At 41.4% G+C, this 22672-nt stretch overlaps 1 protein-coding gene across 2 annotated transcripts; it reads right to left on the bottom strand.

The window, feature by feature from the left end:
• Positions 1 to 18253: 18253 nt before the first annotated feature.
• LOC136463536 (uncharacterized) lies at positions 18254 to 22201 on the bottom strand. 2 transcript variants are annotated; one of them, XM_066462522.1, is made up of 6 exons: positions 21894 to 22201; positions 20130 to 20340; positions 19519 to 19657; positions 19139 to 19170; positions 18902 to 18988; positions 18254 to 18781 (listed from the first exon to the last, which is right to left on the bottom strand). In XM_066462522.1, exons 2-6 carry the CDS (start codon positions 20331 to 20333, stop codon positions 18611 to 18613), a joined length of 633 nt encoding a protein of 210 aa, XP_066318619.1. In that variant the 5' UTR covers positions 20334 to 20340; positions 21894 to 22201; the 3' UTR covers positions 18254 to 18610. The 2 variants fall into 2 exon arrangements, with proteins under 2 accessions (XP_066318619.1, XP_066318620.1); XM_066462523.1 differs by lacking the exon at positions 21894 to 22201 and adding an exon at positions 20982 to 21671.
• Positions 22202 to 22672: the final 471 nt, after the last annotated feature.

Raw genomic sequence — 22672 nt, 5'->3', positions numbered from 1 at the left:
TACATTTTTCTTTTATAAATAGGTAATCCTTGTATGAATTTTTATAAATTATTTAGGAATCCAATATTTATGAAATTTGTTGGAGGTTAACCTAGTACCATAAGGATGATATGAAAAATAGGAAATCTGTTGCTTGACACTTTTCACTAGGGTTTTCTATTTATGCTATTTTAAGCCTTTATGCCTTGTCTTTTTTTTGTATAGAATGTTTTACTATATAAAATGGCATGAAACTTTTACAGTAGTCTTTTGGTAGCATTAGTAAGGCACTGTAAATTTTTAAGAATTTATGATGCACATTTGGTATATGTTTATTATTTAACCTATGTATCTAAGTAAAATAATAAAGGCACTTAAATAAATAGTTTTGGCTTCACCATTAGGTTTTCTTGAGTGTATTTGGTATGCTTAAACTGTTGGTAGACTTTGTGTTGTCAAACTTTGAATAATTACATGAAGTAGAAGTATTGTTGCTTTATAATGCGAATTGGAATAGTTTCCGAACAGATTATGGAGTTTGATAAGTTGCATGATAAAAATGATGTTTATTGTAAAAATGGTTAATAACAAAGTTGTAGATAACTTCATCATATGTCTTGGGTTAAAATTTCAGGATCATAGGTCAAACAGTTTAGGAGTTACAGCTGTTTAAAAGTTAGCTTTTCCGAATTTGCTTGCTCTCTGGAAATTCTAGAAAGCACTGATATGATTGTCTGTTTTGGCAATGATAAGTTGTGAATTAGCTTTTGTGAATTAAATAAGAGTTGTAGGTAATTTTGTAAGCTTTCCAGAAAGTCTAGGATCACTACATTTGGATAATTAGAACTCCAGTTATGAGTAAAACAAGTAGCTGCTGTTTGTGAAATAGTTGATGAATTGTTGAAGTAGTTAATTACATAATCAAGAAGAGATATGCACCTACTCAGTAAACGCGGTGCACTTGTTGTTACTTAAACCACATGCTGTTAAGAATATTTGCAAGAATGCATTCTTCATGTATCATCACACCACACTTGTTAACATATTTGCATTCACAATATCTTATGCCATATTCATGCATCTAGGATCGGAGGAAGAAATATCGTTGCTAGAATTCGATGAAGTAGAGGAAGGGGACCAGCAGGAGAATCCTCAAGTTGCAGCTCCTGAAGGCGTGGAGCAGAATCCTGAAGAGCTTCCAGAGTGTTCTGACCACCGCCCCACTTCCTTTCTGCGAGGCAAGCCCCGGAGCATTTTAAGTCTCCCAATATTTTACAAATGATTACTTAAGTACTTATGATTGATGCATTAGGTTATAAGAGTTGAATGGAACCACTTGATGCATATAAATTCCTTGTCCAGATATTACACCTTTAACCGGTATAGGTTCAGGATCGAATATATGCTTAGCCGTGCTTAGACCGGTAGAAGTCGGGTGATGTCCTGTCACCTGCGAGATATAGGTGGATACCGGAGCACGGTTGGCTATATTTGCTATCGTGGAACAGAACCATGGGGTAAAAGAAAATCGAGGCCAGGCGGAGTCTATGCGTAGGATGACTCATGTGATTCCATCTGTGCCGATCAAGGACCGTACCATTGTTGGAACTTCTGACAAGATTGAACGCATGCCTATCACTTAGCTAGCCGGATAACTTGTTCCGACCGCGAAGCCGAGTAGCTCAACTTAGGCCGGGACCTGTTCTGTTGTGCGCTCCTTGCGGGGGGCGATCAGACTAAGCCCAAGGGTAGGCTAGGCCTAAATGTCCTAGCATCTGGTGTCCCAGATTGTGCAGCGTGGTACGGACCCGTGAAATGTGTACCTGAGTTGTACCAAAGGTGACCTATGGCTGCCTTCGCGCGGTATGCCTGGGTTTGTGTTAGGAATAAATTCCCAGCTGGTTGAAAAACGATTCAAATCGCCGTCTCTCCCGGATAGTGAGAAACTTGGCTAGCTCCAACATCGTAGTAACTGTATTATGGAACATGATGGTTCGAATGAATATGGAATTACAATACCTGCTATGGTTACTATTGTATTCTTTTAAATTGATATACCATATGTTTGGCACAGGATAGTTGCTAATCTAGAGATGAATAGTTATAATTAACTTGATAAAGGAATCATAATTGTACAACTAAGTCAATTGCTTTTATGCAAAATATTGTCAAGCTATCTCCACTTATACAGCCTTGCATAATCCTTGGAGTCATTTTATTTCTGGTTTATGATGAGTAAGTCTAGCTGAGTACCTTCTCGTACTTAGGGTTTTATTTCCCATTGTTGCAGATGGCACTGTGTATCATGGTTATTGCAAGAGTTGCTTCTATCCCGCCGTGGATGAGGAGTAAGCCATGGGCAGGCTTCTTTATTAATCCCTATATTTTCTTTTGTGTACCGTGATCCTACTTGGCACTATATCAAACTATATTGGAAACTTTATTTTCGAACTTAATTGCTTTCGCTTTATCTATCAAACTCGGTTTGTAATAACTTTTATTCATACTCTGATGATGAGAATGTATCTATGAACTTTATGTAATATGTGGCATGTATGTTGAATCATGTACGATCTTGGTTGTTGTAAATCATTTATCGAGACCTGTCATGGTACTCGACGGACTACCGGGTTTATATGGGTTCAAGTATGACAGTGCGTCCGCTTGTGGGCTGCCATTGTACTTGTACTCTTATAAATTGGTCAGTTCTGCGATAGTCTGACTGGCTGCTCCTGAAGTCTTAGTATCTCCCTGACTCTCTGACTCGTTAGGCGGTAGTCTCTTCCTCCGAATGCAAAGTGAATATATCTATGTTGTGGGTCAATCTAGAGGGAAGCATAGAACTGTCGAACCCAAGATGGAACATATAGTCCAGACCATCCAATCAAACCTGATAGCCCCAGCACATATGTGAGATAGGGGCGAATGTGCTCTCCTACTGCTGCAACTATAGAGTCAATGTGGCACATCCTCTGAGATCTAAAAACTGCCCCACTATTGAGATAGGCATTGTAGAAATCCTCATGTAGTGGAGTGTAGAAGCCCTCTGAAGCTCTCTCATCCCTCCTCGGTGGAAACCATATCTCAAAATCAACAAATCTCAGCTGCTGAACCTACTTGGCCGTGGCGGCCCTCAAGTCAAGATGGGTCACTGGAGGCAGACCCCGTGGTCTGGGCAGTGGACGAGAACACCTCTGCTATGTGTCAGCCCTCGGTGTGACTAGGGCACGGGTATGACCAGAGCGACAAGGCTATGGCTAAGGTGCCTACTCTGTCTCCTCGGCCTATTGGCCCTCCTAAGTCTGCTCTATCGGCTCTACTAGTGGGGGCTGCTGCTGTGGCTCCTGTTGTGACTCCCCTGAGGCTAAGGATCCATAATGGGAAGACATTGTCCTACCATCATGACAGTCCCAGGTGGACTACCATGAAGACGCTCAATACACTGAAGTCGACCCTGCACCTCTGGTGAAAGATGATCTACAATAACAACTCCACTATGAGCTCCTCCTCTCTCGGCATGCTCTGCGGCCTCTACAACTGCTGCTGCTCTCGATGTCTCTACATCTAGATATTTTCGCTTCTGGGTTGCTAGCTTCTTCGTTGCCTTGCCTTTAGGCTCTACAGGCTGGCAAGGGGGACGCCTCGGATCCTCATCTCCTGGACCACCTCCGATGTTCTTTGTCCGAGCCATCTGAAAGATCTAAAGAAGAACTGTCACTGACAAAGAAACAGCTACCTCTATTGAAGATCAACTATCGCTGACACTTTCGAGGCTTGGCCTCAATCCTTACTCGCGAGCTTGGCTCCAAGTTAAACTATCAACTGCCACACGATCTCAACGGCACCGACTCGCTGCACGATGGAATAGATAGGATATACAATAAATACAATGTATCTAATAGATGCGAAACCCTAGGAAGCAAGCAATTTGGATACAAAATTGAAACACGGGGCATTGCTACCTGACAAACCGGCGATCCAAGGAGAAAGGAGAAGCGATCCACGGAAGACCACCAAATTGAGGGTTGGGGATGGCAATGCAATGTAGCTCAGGCAGAAACTTGATGATTCTAGGGCACAGCCTTGCTCGGCGACGCTGGTGAGCTACGATGGCAATGGGCTATGCTGGCGCTTGGGTAGTGGACCTAGCACGATGGCGTGGCACTAGTGACACGAGGCAGTGGCGTGCGGCGGCACTGCTGCGGTGGCACGCTGGCATGGTGAATCCAGCAAGGGCAAGCGGTGGCTAGGGCACGATGTAGCTCGAGGAGGTGCTGGTGGCGTGGGAGCAAGCGGCGGTGGCATGTGGGTGAGCAATGGTGCGTGGATCCGGCGACTAGGCATGGCTGCTGCAGCGGCATGGAACAGCGGTGGTGAGCTCTGGAGGCAGTGGCTCGATGCATGGGCATAGGAGGCAGTGATGGAGAGGAATAGGAAAGGTCAACGCTTGAAAGGATTAAATAAAGTGCCCCCCCCGGTGGATCCGAAAAGGAAAGGAAGAAAGAGTTCTGAAGCCGCACAAAAACTACTGACCGGACGCTCTGGTGGTAGTGACTAAACGCTACTACCCAGCGTCCGGTCGATTCTAGAGAGGTTCAATTCCTCTAGAATCATGACCAGATGCATCCGGTGGACATCGACCGGACGCAGCCAGAGTCCAGTCACCTAGCCTTGATGTCTTCATGATCGACCGGACGCTGAAGCACCTCCTGACCGGCCGCTGGAAAAACACTATTTCAGCGTCTGGTCACTCCTTCGGCAGCGGGTTCACCTCCTGTGAACTGACCGGACGCTGGACATCAGAGTCCGATGCAGCGTCCAGTCACTCCTTCTTTAGCAAATCTTCAAAGTCCTTCGCGCTGCCTGTTCCCAATCAAGTCCCAACTAAAATAAGATCCAAATAAACACCAATTGGGACTGATGTGAGTGACCTCTCTCAAACCCTCAAGTTTTTCAAAATATTTTGCCTTAGGCTATAATTCTTTTTAAGAAAATAGGCAATAAAATGGTGACTTAATATAAACGACAAAACAACATTCATGCATATGCAATGCAATACTTGAAAGTAAATTTAGTTGCTTGTCAAGTTTGATCCAAGGTTAAGCTTCTTCACACGCTTTTCGGCGGTTATCTTAACCATGTTAGACAAGCCCTATATGCATTATAAAGCGTTAAACATGTTGTATATTACAATGCAATGCAAGGGACAACGTAAGCTCAATTTTTAGTGAAGTTGCTAAAATCAAGCACATTGAGTTCATTTCGCAATTTACAAAATGTTGCCTCATCTAGTGGTTTAGTAAAGATATCCGCCAATTGATCCTCGGTCCTTACACCTTCTAGTGATATATCATTTTTAGCCACAAGATCTCTTAGAAAGTGATGACGGATATCTATGTGCTTGGTGCAAGACTGTTGAACCGGATTATTTGCAAGTTTTACCGCACTTTCATTGTCGCACAAAAGAGGTACTTTATCTAGAACTACACCATAGTCTAGCAAAGTTTGTTTCATGTAAAGTATTTGTGCACAACAAGCACCCATGGCAATGTATTCTGCTTCGGCGGTGGATAAAGCCACACTATTTTGTTTCTTGGAGGACCAAGACACAAGTGATCTACCAAGCAAATGGCACCCTCCGAATGTGCTTTTTCTATCAACTTTGCATCTGGCATAATCCAAATCAGAATAGCCAATTAATTCAAATCTAGCTCCTTTGGGATACCAAAGGCCAATGCTTGGTGTGTGCTTAAGATACCTAAGGATTCTTTTTACGACAATCAAATGAGTTTCCTTAGGATTAGCTTGAAACCTTGCACACATACACACACTAAACATGATGTTGGGCCTAGATGCGGTCAAATATAATAAGCTACCAATCATAGAGTGGTAGAGAGTTTGATCAACCGGGTTACCTCCCTCATCTAGGTCGAGATGTCCATTGGTTGGCATTGGTGTCTTGATTGGCTTACATTCATCCATCTTAAATCTCTTGAGAAGATCATTAGTGTATTTTTCTTGAGAGATGAAAATCCCTTCTCTCATTTGCTTGACTTGAAAACCAAGAAAGAATGTAAGCTCTCCAATCATTGACATCTCGAACTCCTTCAATATCAATTCACCAAATTCTTTGCATGAATCTTCATTTGATGATCCAAAGATAATATCATCAATATACACTTGACAAATGAAGATATGCCCATCAAGCTTCTTGGTGAATAGTGTGGTGTTGACCTTCCCAATGATGAAGCCCTTCTCAATGAGGAAGTCCCAAAGGTGCTCATACTAAGCTCTTGGGGCTTGCTTAAGCCCATATAGTGCCTTAGACAACCTATAAACATGATTAGGATATCTAGGGTCTTCAAACCTGGGAGGTTGATCAACATAGACTAGTTCATTAATAAAGTCATTTAAGAATGCACTTTTCACATCCATTTGATAAAAGTTTTATTTCATGATGTGATGCATATGCAAGGAGGATACGGATGGCTTCTAATCTTACAACCAGGGCAAAGGTCTCTCCAAAATCCAAACCTTCAACTTGAGAGAACCCCTTTGCAACTAGTCTTGCCTTATTCCTCACAACAACACCTTGATCATCTTGCTTATTTTGGAACACCCACTTTGTTCCAATGACTCTTGCACCTTTTGGCCGCTTTTCAAGAGTCCAAACTTCATTGCGAGTGAAGTTGTTCAACTCTTCATGCATGGCATTTATCCAATCTAGATGTTGAAGAGCTTCTTCTACCTTAGTAGGCTCAAAGCAAGAGACAAAAGAGTGATGAGCAATAAATGAAGCAAGTTTTTGAGATCGAGTCATTACACCCTTTGATGGACTCCCTATGATGAGATCTTGTGGATGATCTTGAAGTAGGGGTGTATTTCTTCTATTGACCACTTGAGGGGGAGGTTGTGGAGCATCAACATCTTGTGCTTGTACCACCATTTGTTCATGGGAGACATGAGTATCTTCATTTTCTACTCTCCCATCTTTGTCATCATCTTGTGACATACTTGATGAAGAAGGTGGATCAATTACTTGTACATCATCTTCATCATCTTTATGCTTGATGTCTCCAACTGGAATGTTCTTCATAACCTCCCTCAATGGTTCATCACCTACATCATCAAGATTCACATGTGCCCCTTGGGAGCCATTAGATTCATCAAATTCCACATCATATGTTTCTTCAACTAAGCCAGTGACATGATTAAATACTCTATATGCTTTGGACTTTGATGAGTAACCAACAAGAAAATCAATATCACAATGGCTTTGAAACTTCCCTAGGTGTTGCCGCTTCTTGTAGATATAGCATTTGCAACCAAACACCCTAAAGAAGGAGGCGTCCGGCTTTTTCCCATTGAGCAACTCATAAGGTGTCTTGCCAAGGAACTTTTGAAGGAATAGGCAGTTTGATGCATAGCATGCGGTGTTGATTGCTTCCACCCATAGAGCTTCGGGGGTGTTGTACTCATCTAGCATTGTCCTTGCAAGAGTAATCAAAGTCCGGTTCTTCCTCTCAACTATACCATTTTGTTGAGGAGTATAAGTTGCAGAAACTTCATGCTTGATCCTAACTTCATCACAATAAGATTCAATGTTTGTGTTGTCAAATTCTTTTCCATTGTTACTTCTTATCTTCTTGAGCTTCACTTCAAATTCATTTTGAGCTCTCTTGGCAAACTTCTTGAAGTAAGATGCAACTTTGGATTTGTCATGAAGGAAGAATACCCATGTATACCTTGAATAGTCATCAACAATCACAAGACAATAGAGATTCCCTCCCAAACTCTTGTATGTTGTAGGTCCAAATAAATCCATGTATAGGAGTTCTAGCACCCTTGTAGTTGACATGAAAGCTTTTGTTAGATGAGTATTTGCAACTTGCTTGCCGACTTGACATGCACTACAAAGCTTGTCCTTTTCAAACTTCACATCCTTCAACCCTCTCACCAAATCATTCTTCATAAGCTTCTTGAGTGAACCCATACCAACATAAGCAAGTCTTCTATGCCATAGCCACCCAGGTGTTATTTTGGTAAATAGGCAAGTCTTTAAATTTGCATCTTCGGAGGTGAAGTCCACTAGATATAAGTTGTTGTATCTAAATCCATTGAATATCACTTGATTATCATCTACCTTGGATACAACAACCTCCTTCTCGGTGAATAAGCATTGGAAGCCAAGATCACACAATTGTCCAACGGATAGCAAGTTGAAGCTCAATGAGGCAACATATAGCACATTGGAGATGGAATGATTATTTGATATTGCCACTTTGCCCAATCCTTTAACCTTGCTCTTTGAATTATCTCCAAATGTTATTTTCTCTTGTCCATCTACCTCTTCATCTAGTGAGATGAACATACAAGGATCACCGGTCATATGTTGAGTGCAACCACTATCAATAACCCAATGACTTCCACCGGTCTTGTAGTTTACCTACACACAAGAGATTCAAGCTTTAGGAATCCAAACTTGTTGAGGGCCCTTCACCTTCTCAACAAGTGACTTAGCCACCCAAATCTTCTTAGACCTATTCTTGTTAGGGGGTCCTAAGAATATGACTTTCATCCTCCCACTAGAGTCCTTTCTAAGCATGTAGTGAGCATTGAAGGCAAAGGGTCTAGCATGCTTGGGCAAGGGTTGTGGCGGTGGAGTTTGGCACTCATGAGCAAAGTGGCCTTCTTGTCCACACTCAAAACATCTCTTTGGATTTGGCTTTGGCTTTGATTGTTATTGTTGAACTTGAGCCTTCTTCTTTTCTACACTTGCCACATATCCAATGCCACTTCTATCCATCTTCATGACAGTGTTCAAGAGTAGCTCACTTTGGAGGTGCTTGCCTCTAGAAAACTTGCTCAACCCAATCTTGAGATGCTCTTTCTCCAACTTGAGCTTCTTATTTTCTTCCTTTAGAGTATCATCTTTCTTCTCTTCCTTGAGCTTCTTGTTTTCTTCTTTGAGCTTCTCATTCTCAAAGATCAACTTTTTGTCATGATCAAGAGTTTCTAGCACAATGGTGTTGTGGCTTTTCATTTCTTCAAGATCTTTCATGAGCTTTTCATTTATGTTCTTGAGCTTGACATATTCATCATAGTCATTGCACTCAACCACTTGCTTGCCTTTGCCACTAGATCCTTGCTCAATGCTCTCATCAATCAAATCATCACATGATGTAGCTATATCAATCTTAACAATATGGTTAGCAGCATCATGTGGCTCATTTGGTAAAAATTCTTGAGCAATAACAAGAGTATCATGATTGATCTTAAGAGTTGTATACTCATCTTTTAGCTTGTTGTGGCTAGTGATGATCTCATTGTGCACCCACTCAAGTTTATCATGTTTATCTTTAAGCTCTTTCTTAGAAGATTTGAGCTCCTTGAGTTTGGATGATATAGAATCATTTGTTTCTTTGAGCTCAACATTAGCCTTTTCCAATGTATCACATTTTGCTAAAAGTGAATCATTTTTAGCATCAAGCTTTTTATTTTTAGCTCTACTCTTCCTAATGATCTTAGTGTATTTTCTTAGTATTTTGACAAGATCATCATATGAAGGTGAATCATCATCATCGCTATCGCTATCACTATCATCATCATTAGCATGTTCATCATCACTACTATCACCATCATTTGATACCTTGCGTTCACCCTTGGCCATAAGGCATAGGTGTGTAGAGGATGATAGCGATGGTGGCGGTGAAGATGAAAGATCAATAGCAATGGCGGCCACCTTCTTATTGTCACTATCATCATCGGATGATCCACTTGATGAATCAATGTCCGTGAGCCAATCACCGACGATATAGGTCTTTCCACTCTTCTTCTTGTGGAAGTCTCCATTTTTGCCATCTCTCTTCTTGTATGGCATGTTCTTCTTCTTCTCATCTTCATCTTCATTGCTTGAGTCATCTTTCTTGCCCTTGTTCTTGTTCTTGAACTTGTCTTTCTTGGGCTTTGTGCATTGATGAGAGAGATGGCCAAGTTTGCCACAATTATAGCAATCCATCTCGGAGATTGGCTTTCTTCTTGAGCTTGTGAAGAACTTCTTCTTCTTGCCATCGAACTTGATGCCACTCTTGTTGAGCTTCTTTAGCATCTTGGTGGTCTTCTTCACCATGAGAGCAAGGCTTTCATCATCAACTTCATCTTCACTTGAGCTTTCATACTCAAGTCTTGCCTTGCCCTTCTCTTGGCTAGCTTTGAATGCTAAGTCTTTGTCTTTCTTCTTGTTAGAGGATGAGCCATCTTGTGGCGTGATGTGCATATACATCTCATGAGCATTGATCTTTCCCAAGATTTGTGTTGGTGTAGCGGCGGAAAGATCACCTTGATGTAGCACGGTCACAATATGCCCATATTTGTCAATAGGGAGGACACTTAAGATCTTTCTCACAACGTCGGATGGTGACATTTGAGTAAGTCCAAGCCCATTGACTTCCTCTACAAGAACATTTAAACGTGAATACATCTCATTAGCACATTGGTTGGCATTGGTGTCTTGATTGGCTTACATTCATCCATCTTAAATCTCTTGAGAAGATCATTAGTGTATTTTTCCTGAGAGATGAAAATCCCTTCTCTCATTTGCTTGACTTGAAAACTAAGAAAGAATGTAAGCTCTCCAATCATTGACATCTCGAACTCCTTCGACATCAATTCACCAAATTCTTTGCATGAATCTTCATTTGATGATCCAAAGATAATATCATCAATATACACTTGACAAATGAAGATATGCCCATCAAACTTCTTGGTGAATAGTGTGGTGTTGACCTTCCCAATGATGAAGCCCTTCTCAATGAGGAAGTCCCAAAGGCGCTCATACCAAGCTCTTGGGGCTTGCTTAAGCCCATATAGTGCCTTAGACAACCTATAAACATGATTAGGATATCTAGGGTCTTCAAACCTGGGAGGTTGATCAACATAGACTAGTTCATTAATAAAGCCATTTAAGAATGCACTTTTCACATCCATTTGATAAAAGTTTTATTTCATGATGTGATGCATATGCAAGGAGGATACGGATGGCTTCTAATCTTGCAACCGGGGCAAAGGTCTCTCCAAAATCCAAACCTTCAACTTGAGAGAACCCCTTTGCAACTAGTCTTGCCTTATTCCTCACAACAACACCTTGATCATCTTGCTTGTTTTGGAACACCCACTTTGTTCCAATGACTCTTGCACCTTTTGGCCGCTCTTCAAGAGTCCAAACTTCATTGTGAGTGAAGTTGTTCAACTCTTCATGCATGGCATTTATCCAATCTGGATGTTGAAGAGCTTCTTCTACCTTAGTAGGCTCAAAGCAAGAGACAAAAGAGTGATGAGCAATAAATAAAGCAAGTTTTTAAGATCGAGTCATTACACCCTTTGATGGACTCCCTATGATGAGATCTTGTGGATGATCTTAAAGTAGGGGTGTATTTCTTCTATTGACCATTTGAGGGGGAGGTTGTGGAGCATCAACATCTTGTGCTTGTACCACCATTTGTTCATGGGAGACATGAGTATCTTCATTTTCTACTCTCCCATCTTTGTCATCATCTTGTGACATACTTGATGAAGAAGGTGGATCAATCACTTGTATATCATCTTCATCATCTTTATGCTTGATGTCTCCAACTAGAATGTTCTTCATAACCTCCCTCAATGGTTCATCACCTACATCATCAAGATTCACATGTGCCCCTTGGGAGCCATTAGATTCATCAAATTTCACATCATATGTTTCTTCAACCAAGCCAGTGACATGATTAAATACTCTATATGCTTTGGACTTTGATGAGTAACCAACAAGAAAATCAATATCACAATGGCTTTGAAACTTCCCTAGGTGTTGTCGCTTCTTGTAGATATAGCATTTGCAACCAAACACCCTAAAGAAGGAGACGTTCGGCTTCTTCCCATTGAGCAACTCATAAGGTGTCTTGCAAAGGAACTTTTGAAGGAATAGGCGTTTAGATGCATAGCATGCGGTGTTGATTGCTTCCGCCCATAGAGCTTCGGGGGTGTTGTACTCATCAAGCATTGTTCTAGCAAGAGTGATCAATGTCTAGTTCTTCCTCTCAACTACACCATTTTGTTGAGGAGTATATGTTGCGGAGACTTCATGTTTGATTCCAACTTCATCACAATAAGCTTCTATATTTGTGTTGTCAAACTCTTTCCTATTGTCACTTCTTATCTTCTTGAGCTTCACTTCAAATTCATTTTGTGCTCTCTTGGCAAACTTCTTGAAGCAAGATGCAACTTCGGATTTGTCATGAAGGAAGAATACCCATGTATACCTTGAATAATCATTAACAATCACAAGACAATATAGATTTTCTCCCAAACTCTTGTATGTTGTTGGTCCAAATAAGTCCATGTGAAGGGGTTCTAGCACTCTTGCGGTTGACATGAAAGCTTTTGTTGGATGGGTATTTGCAACTTGCTTGCTAGCTTGACATGCACTACAAAGCTTGTCCTTCTCAAACTTCACATCCTTCAACCCTCTCACCAAATCATTCTTTATAAGCTTCTTGAGTGAGCTCATCCCAACATGAGCAAGTCTTCTATGCCATAGCCACTCAAGTATTATTTTGGTGAATAGGCATGTCTTCAAGTTTGCATCTTCAGAGGTGAAGTCCACTAGATATTGGTTGTTATATCTAAACCCTTTGAATATCACTTGATCATCATCCTTCTTGGATACAACAACCTCCTTCTTGATAAACAAGCATTGGAAGCCAAGATCATACAATTGTCTAACGGATAGCAAGTTGAAACTCAATGAAGCAACATATAGCACATTGGAGATGGAATGATCATTTGATATTGCCACTTTGCCCAATCCTTTGACCTTGCCCTTTGAGTTATCTCCAAATATGATTCTTTCTTGCCCATCTACTTCTTCATCTAGTGAGGTGAACATATGAGGATCACCAGTCATAGGTTGTGTGCAACCACTATCAATAACCCAATGACTTCCACCAGTCTTGTAGTTCACCTACACACAAGAGGTCAAGCTTTAGGAACCCAAACTTGTTGAGGGCCCTTCACCTTCTCAACAAGTAACTTTGCCACCCAAATTTTCTTAGGCCTATTCTTGTTGGGAGGACCTAAGAACATCACTTTTATCTTTCCACTAGAATCCTTTCTAAGCATGTAGTGAGCATTGAAGGCAAAGGGTCTAGCATGCTTGAGCAAGGGTTGTGGTGGTGGAGTTTGGCACTCATGAGCAAAGTGGCCTTCTTGTCCACACTCAAAGCATCTCTTTGGCTTTGGCTTTGATTGTTGTTGTTGAGCTTGAGCCTTCTTCTCTTTGTTTTCCATGTACCCAATGCCACTTCTATCTATCTTCATGACGGTGTTCATTAGGAGCTCACTTTGAATATATTTGCCTCTAGTGAACTTGCTCAATCCAATCTTGAGATGCTCTTTTTTCAACTTGAGCTTCTTATTCTCTTCCTTGAGTGCATCACTACTTTTATCTTCCTTGAGTGCAACCTTGTTTCTTTCTTCCTTGAGTTTCTTGTTTTTTTCTTTTAGCTTCTCATTCTCAAGAATCAAGTTGCCATCATGATCAAGAGTTTCTAGCACAATGGTGTTGTAGGTTTTGAACTCTTCAAACTCTTTCTTTAGCTTTTCATTGTCATGCTTGAGCTTGACATACCATCATAGTCATTGCACTCAACCACTTGCTTGCCTTTACCACTAGACCCTTGCTCAATGCTCTCATCGATTAGATCATCACATGATGTAGCTATATCAATCTTAACAACATCATTAGTGGCATCATGTGGCTCATTGGGTAAAAATTCTTGAGTAATAACAAGGGTATCATGATTAACCTTAAGAGTAGTGTATTCATCTTTTAGCTTGTTATGGCTAGTGATGAGCTCTTTGTGCACCCACTCAAGTTTATCATGTTTATCTTTGAGCTCTTTCTTAGAAGATTTGAGCTCCTTGAGTTTGGATGACATAGCATCATTTGCTTCTCTAAGCTCAACACTAGCCTTTTCGGCTATCTCACATTTAGCTAAAAGAGAATCATTCTTAATTTCAAGCTTTTCATTTTTAGCTCTAGTCTTTATGATGATCTTAGTGTATTTCTTTAGTAGTTTAGCAAGATCATCATAAGTAGGTGACTCATATTCATCATCGCTATCACTATCACTATCATCATTATGAGCATTATCATCACCACTACTATCATCATCATGTGATACCTTTCGTTCACCTTTGGTCATAAGGCATAGGTGTGTAGAGGATGGTGGTGGTGGTGGTGGTGAAGATGATGAGTCAATAGCAATGGCGGCCACTTTCTCGTTGTCACTTTCATCATTGGATGATCCACTAGATGAATCAATGTCCGTGAGCCAATCACCGATGATATAAGCCTTTCCACTCTTCTTCTTCTTGTAGAAGTCCTTCTTGCCATCTCTCTTCTTGTATGGCTTGTTCTTTTTCTTCTCATCTTCATCTTCATTGCTTGAGTCATCTTTCTTGCCCTTGTTCTTATTCTTGAACTTGTCTTTCTTGGGCTTTGTGCATTGGTGAGCTAGATGACCAAGTTCGCCACAATTGTAGCAATCCATCTCAGAGATTGGCTTTCTTCTTGAGCTTATGAAGAACTTCTTCTTCTTGCCATCGAACTTGATGCCACTCTTGTTGAGCTTCTTTACCATCTTGGCGGTCTTCTTCACCATGAGGGCAAGGCTTTCGTCATCAACTTCATCTTCACTTGAGCTCTCATACTCAAGTCTTGCCTTGCCCTTCTCTTGGCTAGCTTTGAATGCTAAGTCCTTATCTTTCTTCTTGGTAGAGGATGAGCCATCTTGTGGCATGATGTGCATGTACATTTCATGAGCATTGATCTTCCCCAAGATTTGTGTCGGTGTAGCGGCGGAAAGATCACCTTGATGTAGCACGGTCATAATATGCCCATATTTGTTAATGGGGAGGACACTCAAGATCTATCTTACAACATCGGATGGTTGTATTTGAGTGAGTCCAAGCCCATTGACTTCCTCTACAAGAACATTCAAACATGAATACATTTCATTAGCACTTTCCTTAGGAAGCATTTCAAAAGAGTTGAGCTTTTTCATAACAAGATGATAGTGTTCCTCATGCTCACTCTTGGTTCCCTCATAGAGCGCGCAAACGTCCGACCATAGTGCATGGGCATCTTTGTGGTTCCTCACCCGATTAAACATATCTTTGCAAAGGCCTCTAAAGATGGTGTTTTGAGCCTTTGCATTTCACTTCTCGTAATTAACCTCATCGCCTTGTAGGTTAGTAGTATCCTGAGGTTTTGGGAAGCCTTGTAAGGTGGCTCTAAGTACACCAACATCTAGAGCCTCTAGATACTCCTCCATGCGAATTTTCCAATACAGAAAGTCATCTCCCTCAAAGATAGGAGGAGGTCCATCCTCGTGAGACATCTTGCTCTAGGCGGTTAAGCCTAAATATGTGAGCACGAGGCTGTGATACCAATTGAAAGGATCAAGATGCCCAAGAGGGGGGGTGAATTGGGCTAATTCTAAATTTCTTTGCAATAAATAAATCCTATGGATAGCCTAATTAACTCCTTGTGCCTAGAAAGTGTTCCTAATTGTTCTACCGCACAAAAGACTTGCAACCTAAGTTCTAATCCTACTCTAGCATGGCAATTCTAAGAATGTAATGACATGAATTGAATTGTTCAAAGTAAATGCTTAAAGTAAATGCTCAAAGTAAATAAAGAGGAAGGAACGTGGCGATGTTTTGCCGAGGTATCGAAGAGTCGCTACTCCCCACTAGTCCTCGTTGGAGCACCAGCGCAAGGGTGTAGCTCCCCCTTGATCCGCGCAAGGATCAAGTACTCTCTATGGATTGATTCTTCGACACTCCATCGCGGTGAATCACCCACAACTGCTCACAACATGAGTTGGGTCACCCACAAGCTCCGCCGGGTGATCACCGAACTCTCAAACACCACCAAGCCATCTAGGTGATGGCGATCACCAAGAGTAACAAGCATGAACTCTTACTTGACCACGACAAGCCTAATGAGAAGGTGGATGCACACTTTCCTACTCTTGATCTTCACTAATGAGGTCTCTCTTTGAATTCTCAAATCTCAATCACCTCACTAGGACCTTGCTCTTCTTGGCACTCTCTAAGGTGTTTCTCAGTTGTTGGAATGAGCAAAAGTACCCCCACACACGAGTGGAGGTGGTATTTATAACACCGGCTGAAAAACGAACCGTTATGTGCCTCTGCGGGGTGACCGGACGCTCCGATCAGTATACCCCGAACTCCAGGGTTTACAGTGTGACCGGACGTGTCCGGTCACGATTTATCCTCTCTAGAACCTTACTGGAAATGACCGGACGCTGACTCTCAGCGTCCGGTCACTTGACCTTCCAGCGTCCGGTCACACCAAATGATTTCACCTCAGTCAAATGAACTGACCGGACTCTGCGCCAGCGTCCGGTCACACTGAAGCCAGCGTTCGGTCACTATTTGACCCTCCATTCACTTCCAACTCTCGATCATACGTGAATGAAGTTTGCTCCATTGGATCTTAGGCATATGTAGGAGCTACCTAGCGCTAGTTTTAACAAGTGTGCACCATATCTAACTCACTAGATTCACCTAGGTCAAGCTATCCGTCCATACCTCCCTTAATAGTACGGCCAAAGGAAAAACAAAGTCCTAAACTACTCTAAGTGTCTCTTCAACTCCAATCGATACTTAGAACTAGTCATCCTTAACCTTGTCGTCCATTCTTAGAAACCGAAATGATTTCCATCGTAGGGGCATGACCACCCCGATTGTCCAATTGATCTCCATTACCATGACCTAACTCAATTGTCTCTGAAAAACACACGTTAGTCATAGTAATCTTGTATTGTCATTAATCACCGAAACCCAACTAGGAGCCTAGATGCTTTCAAAAACATTAAAGTTTATGCACAGATTATGAAGATAAATATCTATTCATGAAGAATAGAATATACTGAAAAATACATGACCAAGAAGGTTAAATGTTGTACTCTTTTTTTCTATGTGAGTTTTTACTTGAAGGTTTCTCACGCAAGGTTTTTAATGAGACAACATGTGCAATGCAATTAACGGATGCGATGTACTCTTTTCTCGAAGAACCGTTTTTTCCCACTGGGTTTTCAGATGGAGTTTTTAATGAGGCATGTGCATATCGTGGTAATCGCCAAGGGAGAGTGTCGTAAAACATACGGACTCTATCCTAGAAGGAAAGGAGGAGGAAGAATCTTAATCCCAGTCCGTTTGCATGTGGGCTCTTACCAAATACTTAGATCTTAGCAGGACTATATACGTGGGAGCTCTATGTTATAATCACTAATATTTAGACGAATAAAGAATAGTCTCCCTATCTTGTATCTATTTGTTTTTCTACTTTCATCTACTATATTGATTATGAAAGATAGAGAGTGGACCGCTTGCAACATGTTTTATAATACTTTTTAACAAAAAAAAAAGGTTCCTCTACTCATGCATTTTTTTTCAAATGGAGTTCACAGGGTAATACGTGCACGTCGCGAAGTAGAATGGTGATAGGATGAATGGATTGACGCACTTGCAGTTTTGGCCGATCATCGTATATACATTCACACTAGCTACAGAACGCAGTACAGTAATCCTCTGATAGCTTATTCCGTGCAGGAGAGGACGGCTTCTCAATTCTCATGTATCAGGGATTCAGGGGACAGGGCCTTGTGGAGCGTGGAGGTATTTGCAAGCTATTAAGGCAGCTCCAATAATTAACTTTTAACCTAGCTTTAAGTATTTTTCTTATATTTTAATAGAAGTGAGAGAAAAGCTAGCTCTTAATCCAGAGCTAAACTCTCGCACATACTTTAAGGTTACGTAAGAGTGTTATGTGTGACTATCCATGTTAAAAATTATGTGTTAAAAATTAGCATTATTGGAGGAGTTGGTTTAGAGCCAATAACTAGCTCTAACTATTGCGGGTGCCCTACACCAGCAAAAGTCTGAACCCAACCCTACGATAATTACTAACATGAGCTCATTGGTGCTGTCCTGATTCCTGAGAGCAGCCTTTCACATTGACACATAAATGTTACAATATTAAGTTGGTTTGTTTAAGATGTCTCGTATAATTCCATAATCCCTGAATTTGTACTAGTAGCAACTAGCAACTTGTAAAATAATGCTCGTATATAGTCTCACAGTCCAAAATTTTATAGCTTCGCAACATTTTTCTCTCCCATAGTCACATTCCTCTCTTTCCTCAATAGACAACAATCCTTGTGACACTGCTGAGAAGCTGCCAGTTAAAAAGGCTTTGTTACAGATTCTAACAGATTGGTTGGCCCATCGGTCTACACTGACACTGATAAGCCGGGCCAACGAGGCAACATTAGCACATGGCTCACAGGAATATGCACAAACACCACATGGCTTCACGACACTCATCTTCTAGACCTCTATATGCATCTCCCTCTAAACATATAGTGTCACAACCGAGCAGCTCAGAAATCCAGAATCCTGACATGCAAAATTGGAGCAGAATCCTGAAACGGTTACATCTTACATGAGCTCCATCCATTCTAGGCCAGCCATACCTGGATTAAAAGGGAGCAGACTAACTGGACTATACAGCTGTTTCTTTCCCTTTTTCTTCGCCCTCTGCACCCTTCTCTGTGTACTCCCCAACTGTGAAGCGTCTCTTGTTAGCACTTAAACCTGATGTATGCAGCTGCCCTCGTTTCTTGACTAGACGAGCAGCAGTTTCACGGTCAGCTTTTGCGTCCTTGTAGTCAGGCTGCACAAAGCATCCAACAGATCGTTTAGGCGTAAAAGGCAACTTATTTATGTATGATCGCCAATGATTGCATAGGAGATAATCTGGATTATACTAGGCTAAAAAGAAAAAAATGGGCACCTTGATAGCTAATGCCTTGTCAAAAGTCAGTATAGCTGAATCTGGCTCCCCAAAATTTAACTGTGCTCTACCAAGTGTAACCCAAGCCTGTAAATCATCAGATAATGCAGATGATTACACTACTGATTAATTGGGGGACAGTATTGAGTAATGATGGCATTCTCCCAGGGATCAAGCTGGGCAGAAACCGAAAATTGAAAGAGAGCCAGTAGCATCACTGATGAAATCCCTACTAACCTCAGGCCAAAATGGATCCAGTTCTGTTGCTCCTGCAAGACAACCCCAAAATATCTTTAAATGGTTTGATTACTGTAGAAAATGGGATTAACACAACTGACTTAGCTCATACATGCTGCTACAATCATACAGACTTTGTGATAATAGGGTGGTTCTTCACACTTATGTCATCAATGTTGTATGCATGTTTACAACAGAAGTGTCACTAATGTTTACTTTTGCCAGGAAAGAAACCCCATGGGTTGAGTAAATTCTAGACAATGGATGGTTGGTGCTACTATAGTAGTAGTATCACTTAAATGGTTGGTGTTATTCCCAGTTCACGGCATTTTCTATAGCGTAGTCCAGCAAGTCATTCATCCAAAAGAACGAGAGCTTACTGGTTGCTGCTGTCAGTGCACGCCATGCATCTCCCACTTCAAGTAAAACCTGAGCTTTCTGCTCATGAAGTATTGCATTATCAGGTGTCAAGATAAGCGCCGCCTCCCATTTAGCAAGTGCTTCATGGTACTTCCCTTCCTAAAAAAATAACAAAAAAAAGTTTCTTTCTAGTATCACATAGAAGCTGAGTATGACTGGACTGCACAATTTTTGTAGGCCTACAGAACCCAGCTACAAATTTATACCTCACTAGTTGTCCACAAGTTTTATAGGCAGTGGCAAATGCAAAAGCACGTGGACGGCCAAAACTGAATATTTCAGCAGCTTTTCATGTGGATTTCTAAGAGAGGGTATACCCAAGGTCGATTTCTGAGACAGACTAATTCATTTTGGGCTTTAACTCCTTATTTGAAATACTGCACAATAATAAGAATCACTTAATGAAGTATGCAATTACTGAATATTCTCTGGCCAAGGAACCATGAGAAAATTCAACTCCCAAGGAGCGCGATACAGGAACGGCACAAAACCCCCACAAACACATATCAGCCGTTCAACTATGAGGGAACAACAAATTTGTGGGGAATTAATCTCAAAGAAATAGAGGTACCTCGGCTAGCTTGTCTCCCTGACTCTGGAACAACTCAGCAGTTTCAACTGGTTTTGTTCCAGGACAGTTTGTGTTTGCATCTGATTTTTCCACCCTTTCAACCTTGTCGTTGTCACTCCCTGCTCCAAATGGTAGGCCTGGTATAGTTGATACTACCACCGACTGCTTCTTAACCTTGGAATTCTTACCCCAGGCTATCTTCATGGTGGAGCTGTTTCAGAGGAGAGAGACAAAGCTGAGTTTTTGTATGTAATCAAGCCACACACTGACACACATAATGAGGATAAGTGTATACAATACTCCCTCTGATTCAAAAAGGTCGTTTAGGACAGCAACATAGTCTCCAATTCGACACTGGACTAGCATCTTTTGTAAATCATTAGAAATAATGAAAGTCATATGTAGTGAAAGTACTTTCCATGATGAATCTAATAACATCAAGCATATGTTGCCAATCTATGTAACTTTTCAAGCATTGATGGGCCAAGGTAAAGAAGTTTGACCAGCTAGAATCCTAAAATGGCTTACATTTAGAATCGGATGGAGTATGTGCCTCTATCACTAATTTCAGTATCACCAATCTGAACTGCACTTATCGACACAATAACCATGGGATATACATATATGTGAGCTTCAAAGACAATAGCAAACAAGTAAGACAGAATGTCTGTCTCTGTTCTTGCCAAGCAAAAAGGGCCTTAATTAGAGACCCGAACCATGTTCCATTCGACAAAATTGCCATCTGGTTGTGAGCCAATTGGCACGTTCGAGCAAGAAAAAGGCTATAAAACCTTTGTAGTCAAAGATGACCATGATTGGAGTTGCAAAAGGTTTTCTAGGCCAAGAACTCACGGATTGGAGTTGCAGAGCAGGGGCACGGTTATTAGCTCTGAAGATTTTTCAGATTAATCGACGGATGCTTTCGCTCAAAGAAGCAAGTTCCACCTCCTTCCAGTTCAGGTATGTAACAAGTGACCAATCAAACCACCAAGGGAGGAAGAGCTAATTTATGCTCTTGGCACCTTTTTTTTCAAAAATACCAATAAAAACTCATATTCACATTTTGATGGTTAATATTTCATCTATTATAATTTCTACGAGCATGAAATTGGCATTATATGAAAGTGTAATATGGATCTAATTTTACCAAAATCATATGGTATAATCTACAATTTTTTAGACTTAGTGTTGGTCAGAGATAAACATTTTGAATCATGATTTGCATGCGTGCCTTACTAGAAGGAAAGGAGAGACAGGTAAGATGGTCAGATAGTATCACAAAGGTATTTATTAGGGATGGAGGGGGTCTGTGCAGGGCTGCCAGGGGTGGACTTGCCTTGATTCGAGGCATTCGGTTGATTTAAGGCAATGGCGGCAAGTGAGGGTACTGCCCGGCAGTGGCGGACCCAGGAATTGTTCAAAATTAGGGCCACTTACCATTGGCAAAAACTAACCATACAGTATGTCACACATTGACAGCTATAATGAAGGGAATTTTTCAAATTGATATGATGATTGAGTTACATGTTTAATAGTACAACAAAATAGTTAAGAACATTAAATTGTATAAAAAAATAATGTTCCATTCAGTTGTGTGGCAGCAGCGCAAGGGAAATAAGATGCCAAAGTATCGGTGTCATTCATTTTGCACCGTCTGTAATTTTAGATTGATGATTCTAGTTTCAATTTTCAATCAAATTGAATAGATACTACAAATACAAACAGTTGGGATTGGAAATTAGGGAGTGGACAGTAGGGAAATACCACAAATTAGAGGCTGTAGTTGGATTGGAGAAGACGAACAGGAGTAGAACAGTGAAGGCCAGACCGCCGGATTGGAGCTGCGGACGCCGGCCTGCGCCCTGCTGGATGTGGGCAGTGGCACAAGGCGCCGCTGCTCCGACTGCGCCCTGTTCCGGTGCCGCCGGCCGGGCTGCACGAGAACGACCGTGGGGAGTAGGGAGTAGGCGAGATGGTCTGCCGAGGGCTGAGCTGAGGGCTGCCGGCGTAAGGGTGAGGGATCGAACGGGGTCGGTATCGGCGTCGGAAGGGGCGAGTCGCGAACAAGTTCCCCTAGTCGGTGGTCTAGTTCGCTCCGGCCTGATGTTGGGCCAAAAACTAAATGGGTACTTGGACTTCTTGGACCCCAACTAGGGCCACGGCCCTAGGACCAGGTTTGCCCCTGCCCGCACAACGTGCTGCCCGCACAATCTTTATTTAGCGCACTTGTGACACTTTAGATTACCACCAGGTAGTATGCCCATACATTGCTATGGAGCAATTAAATTTTTTACTAAAAATGCATGGATTGTATGATAAAATAATAATATTGTAAAATTAAATACCGACATTAAAGTGATATATAATAAAAAAACAAAGTTTTAGAAATTAACATGGTCATTAAGAGCGCGGTATCGCAGACTCAGCAATAAATCTACTTTATAGACATTTCCGTGCGTTGCAATGGGAACAAATAATGTCATCACATCCATTGTGACAAGAACAAAATAATGCACGACAATTTTAAATTAATACGTGTGTTG

This window comes from Miscanthus floridulus, chromosome 7 (assembly GCF_019320115.1).
Source record: "Miscanthus floridulus cultivar M001 chromosome 7, ASM1932011v1, whole genome shotgun sequence".
NCBI lineage: Eukaryota > Viridiplantae > Streptophyta > Magnoliopsida > Poales > Poaceae > Miscanthus > Miscanthus floridulus.
Note: the sequence above shows the minus strand (reverse complement) of the source record. Positions and strands in the feature narration are given on the sequence as shown.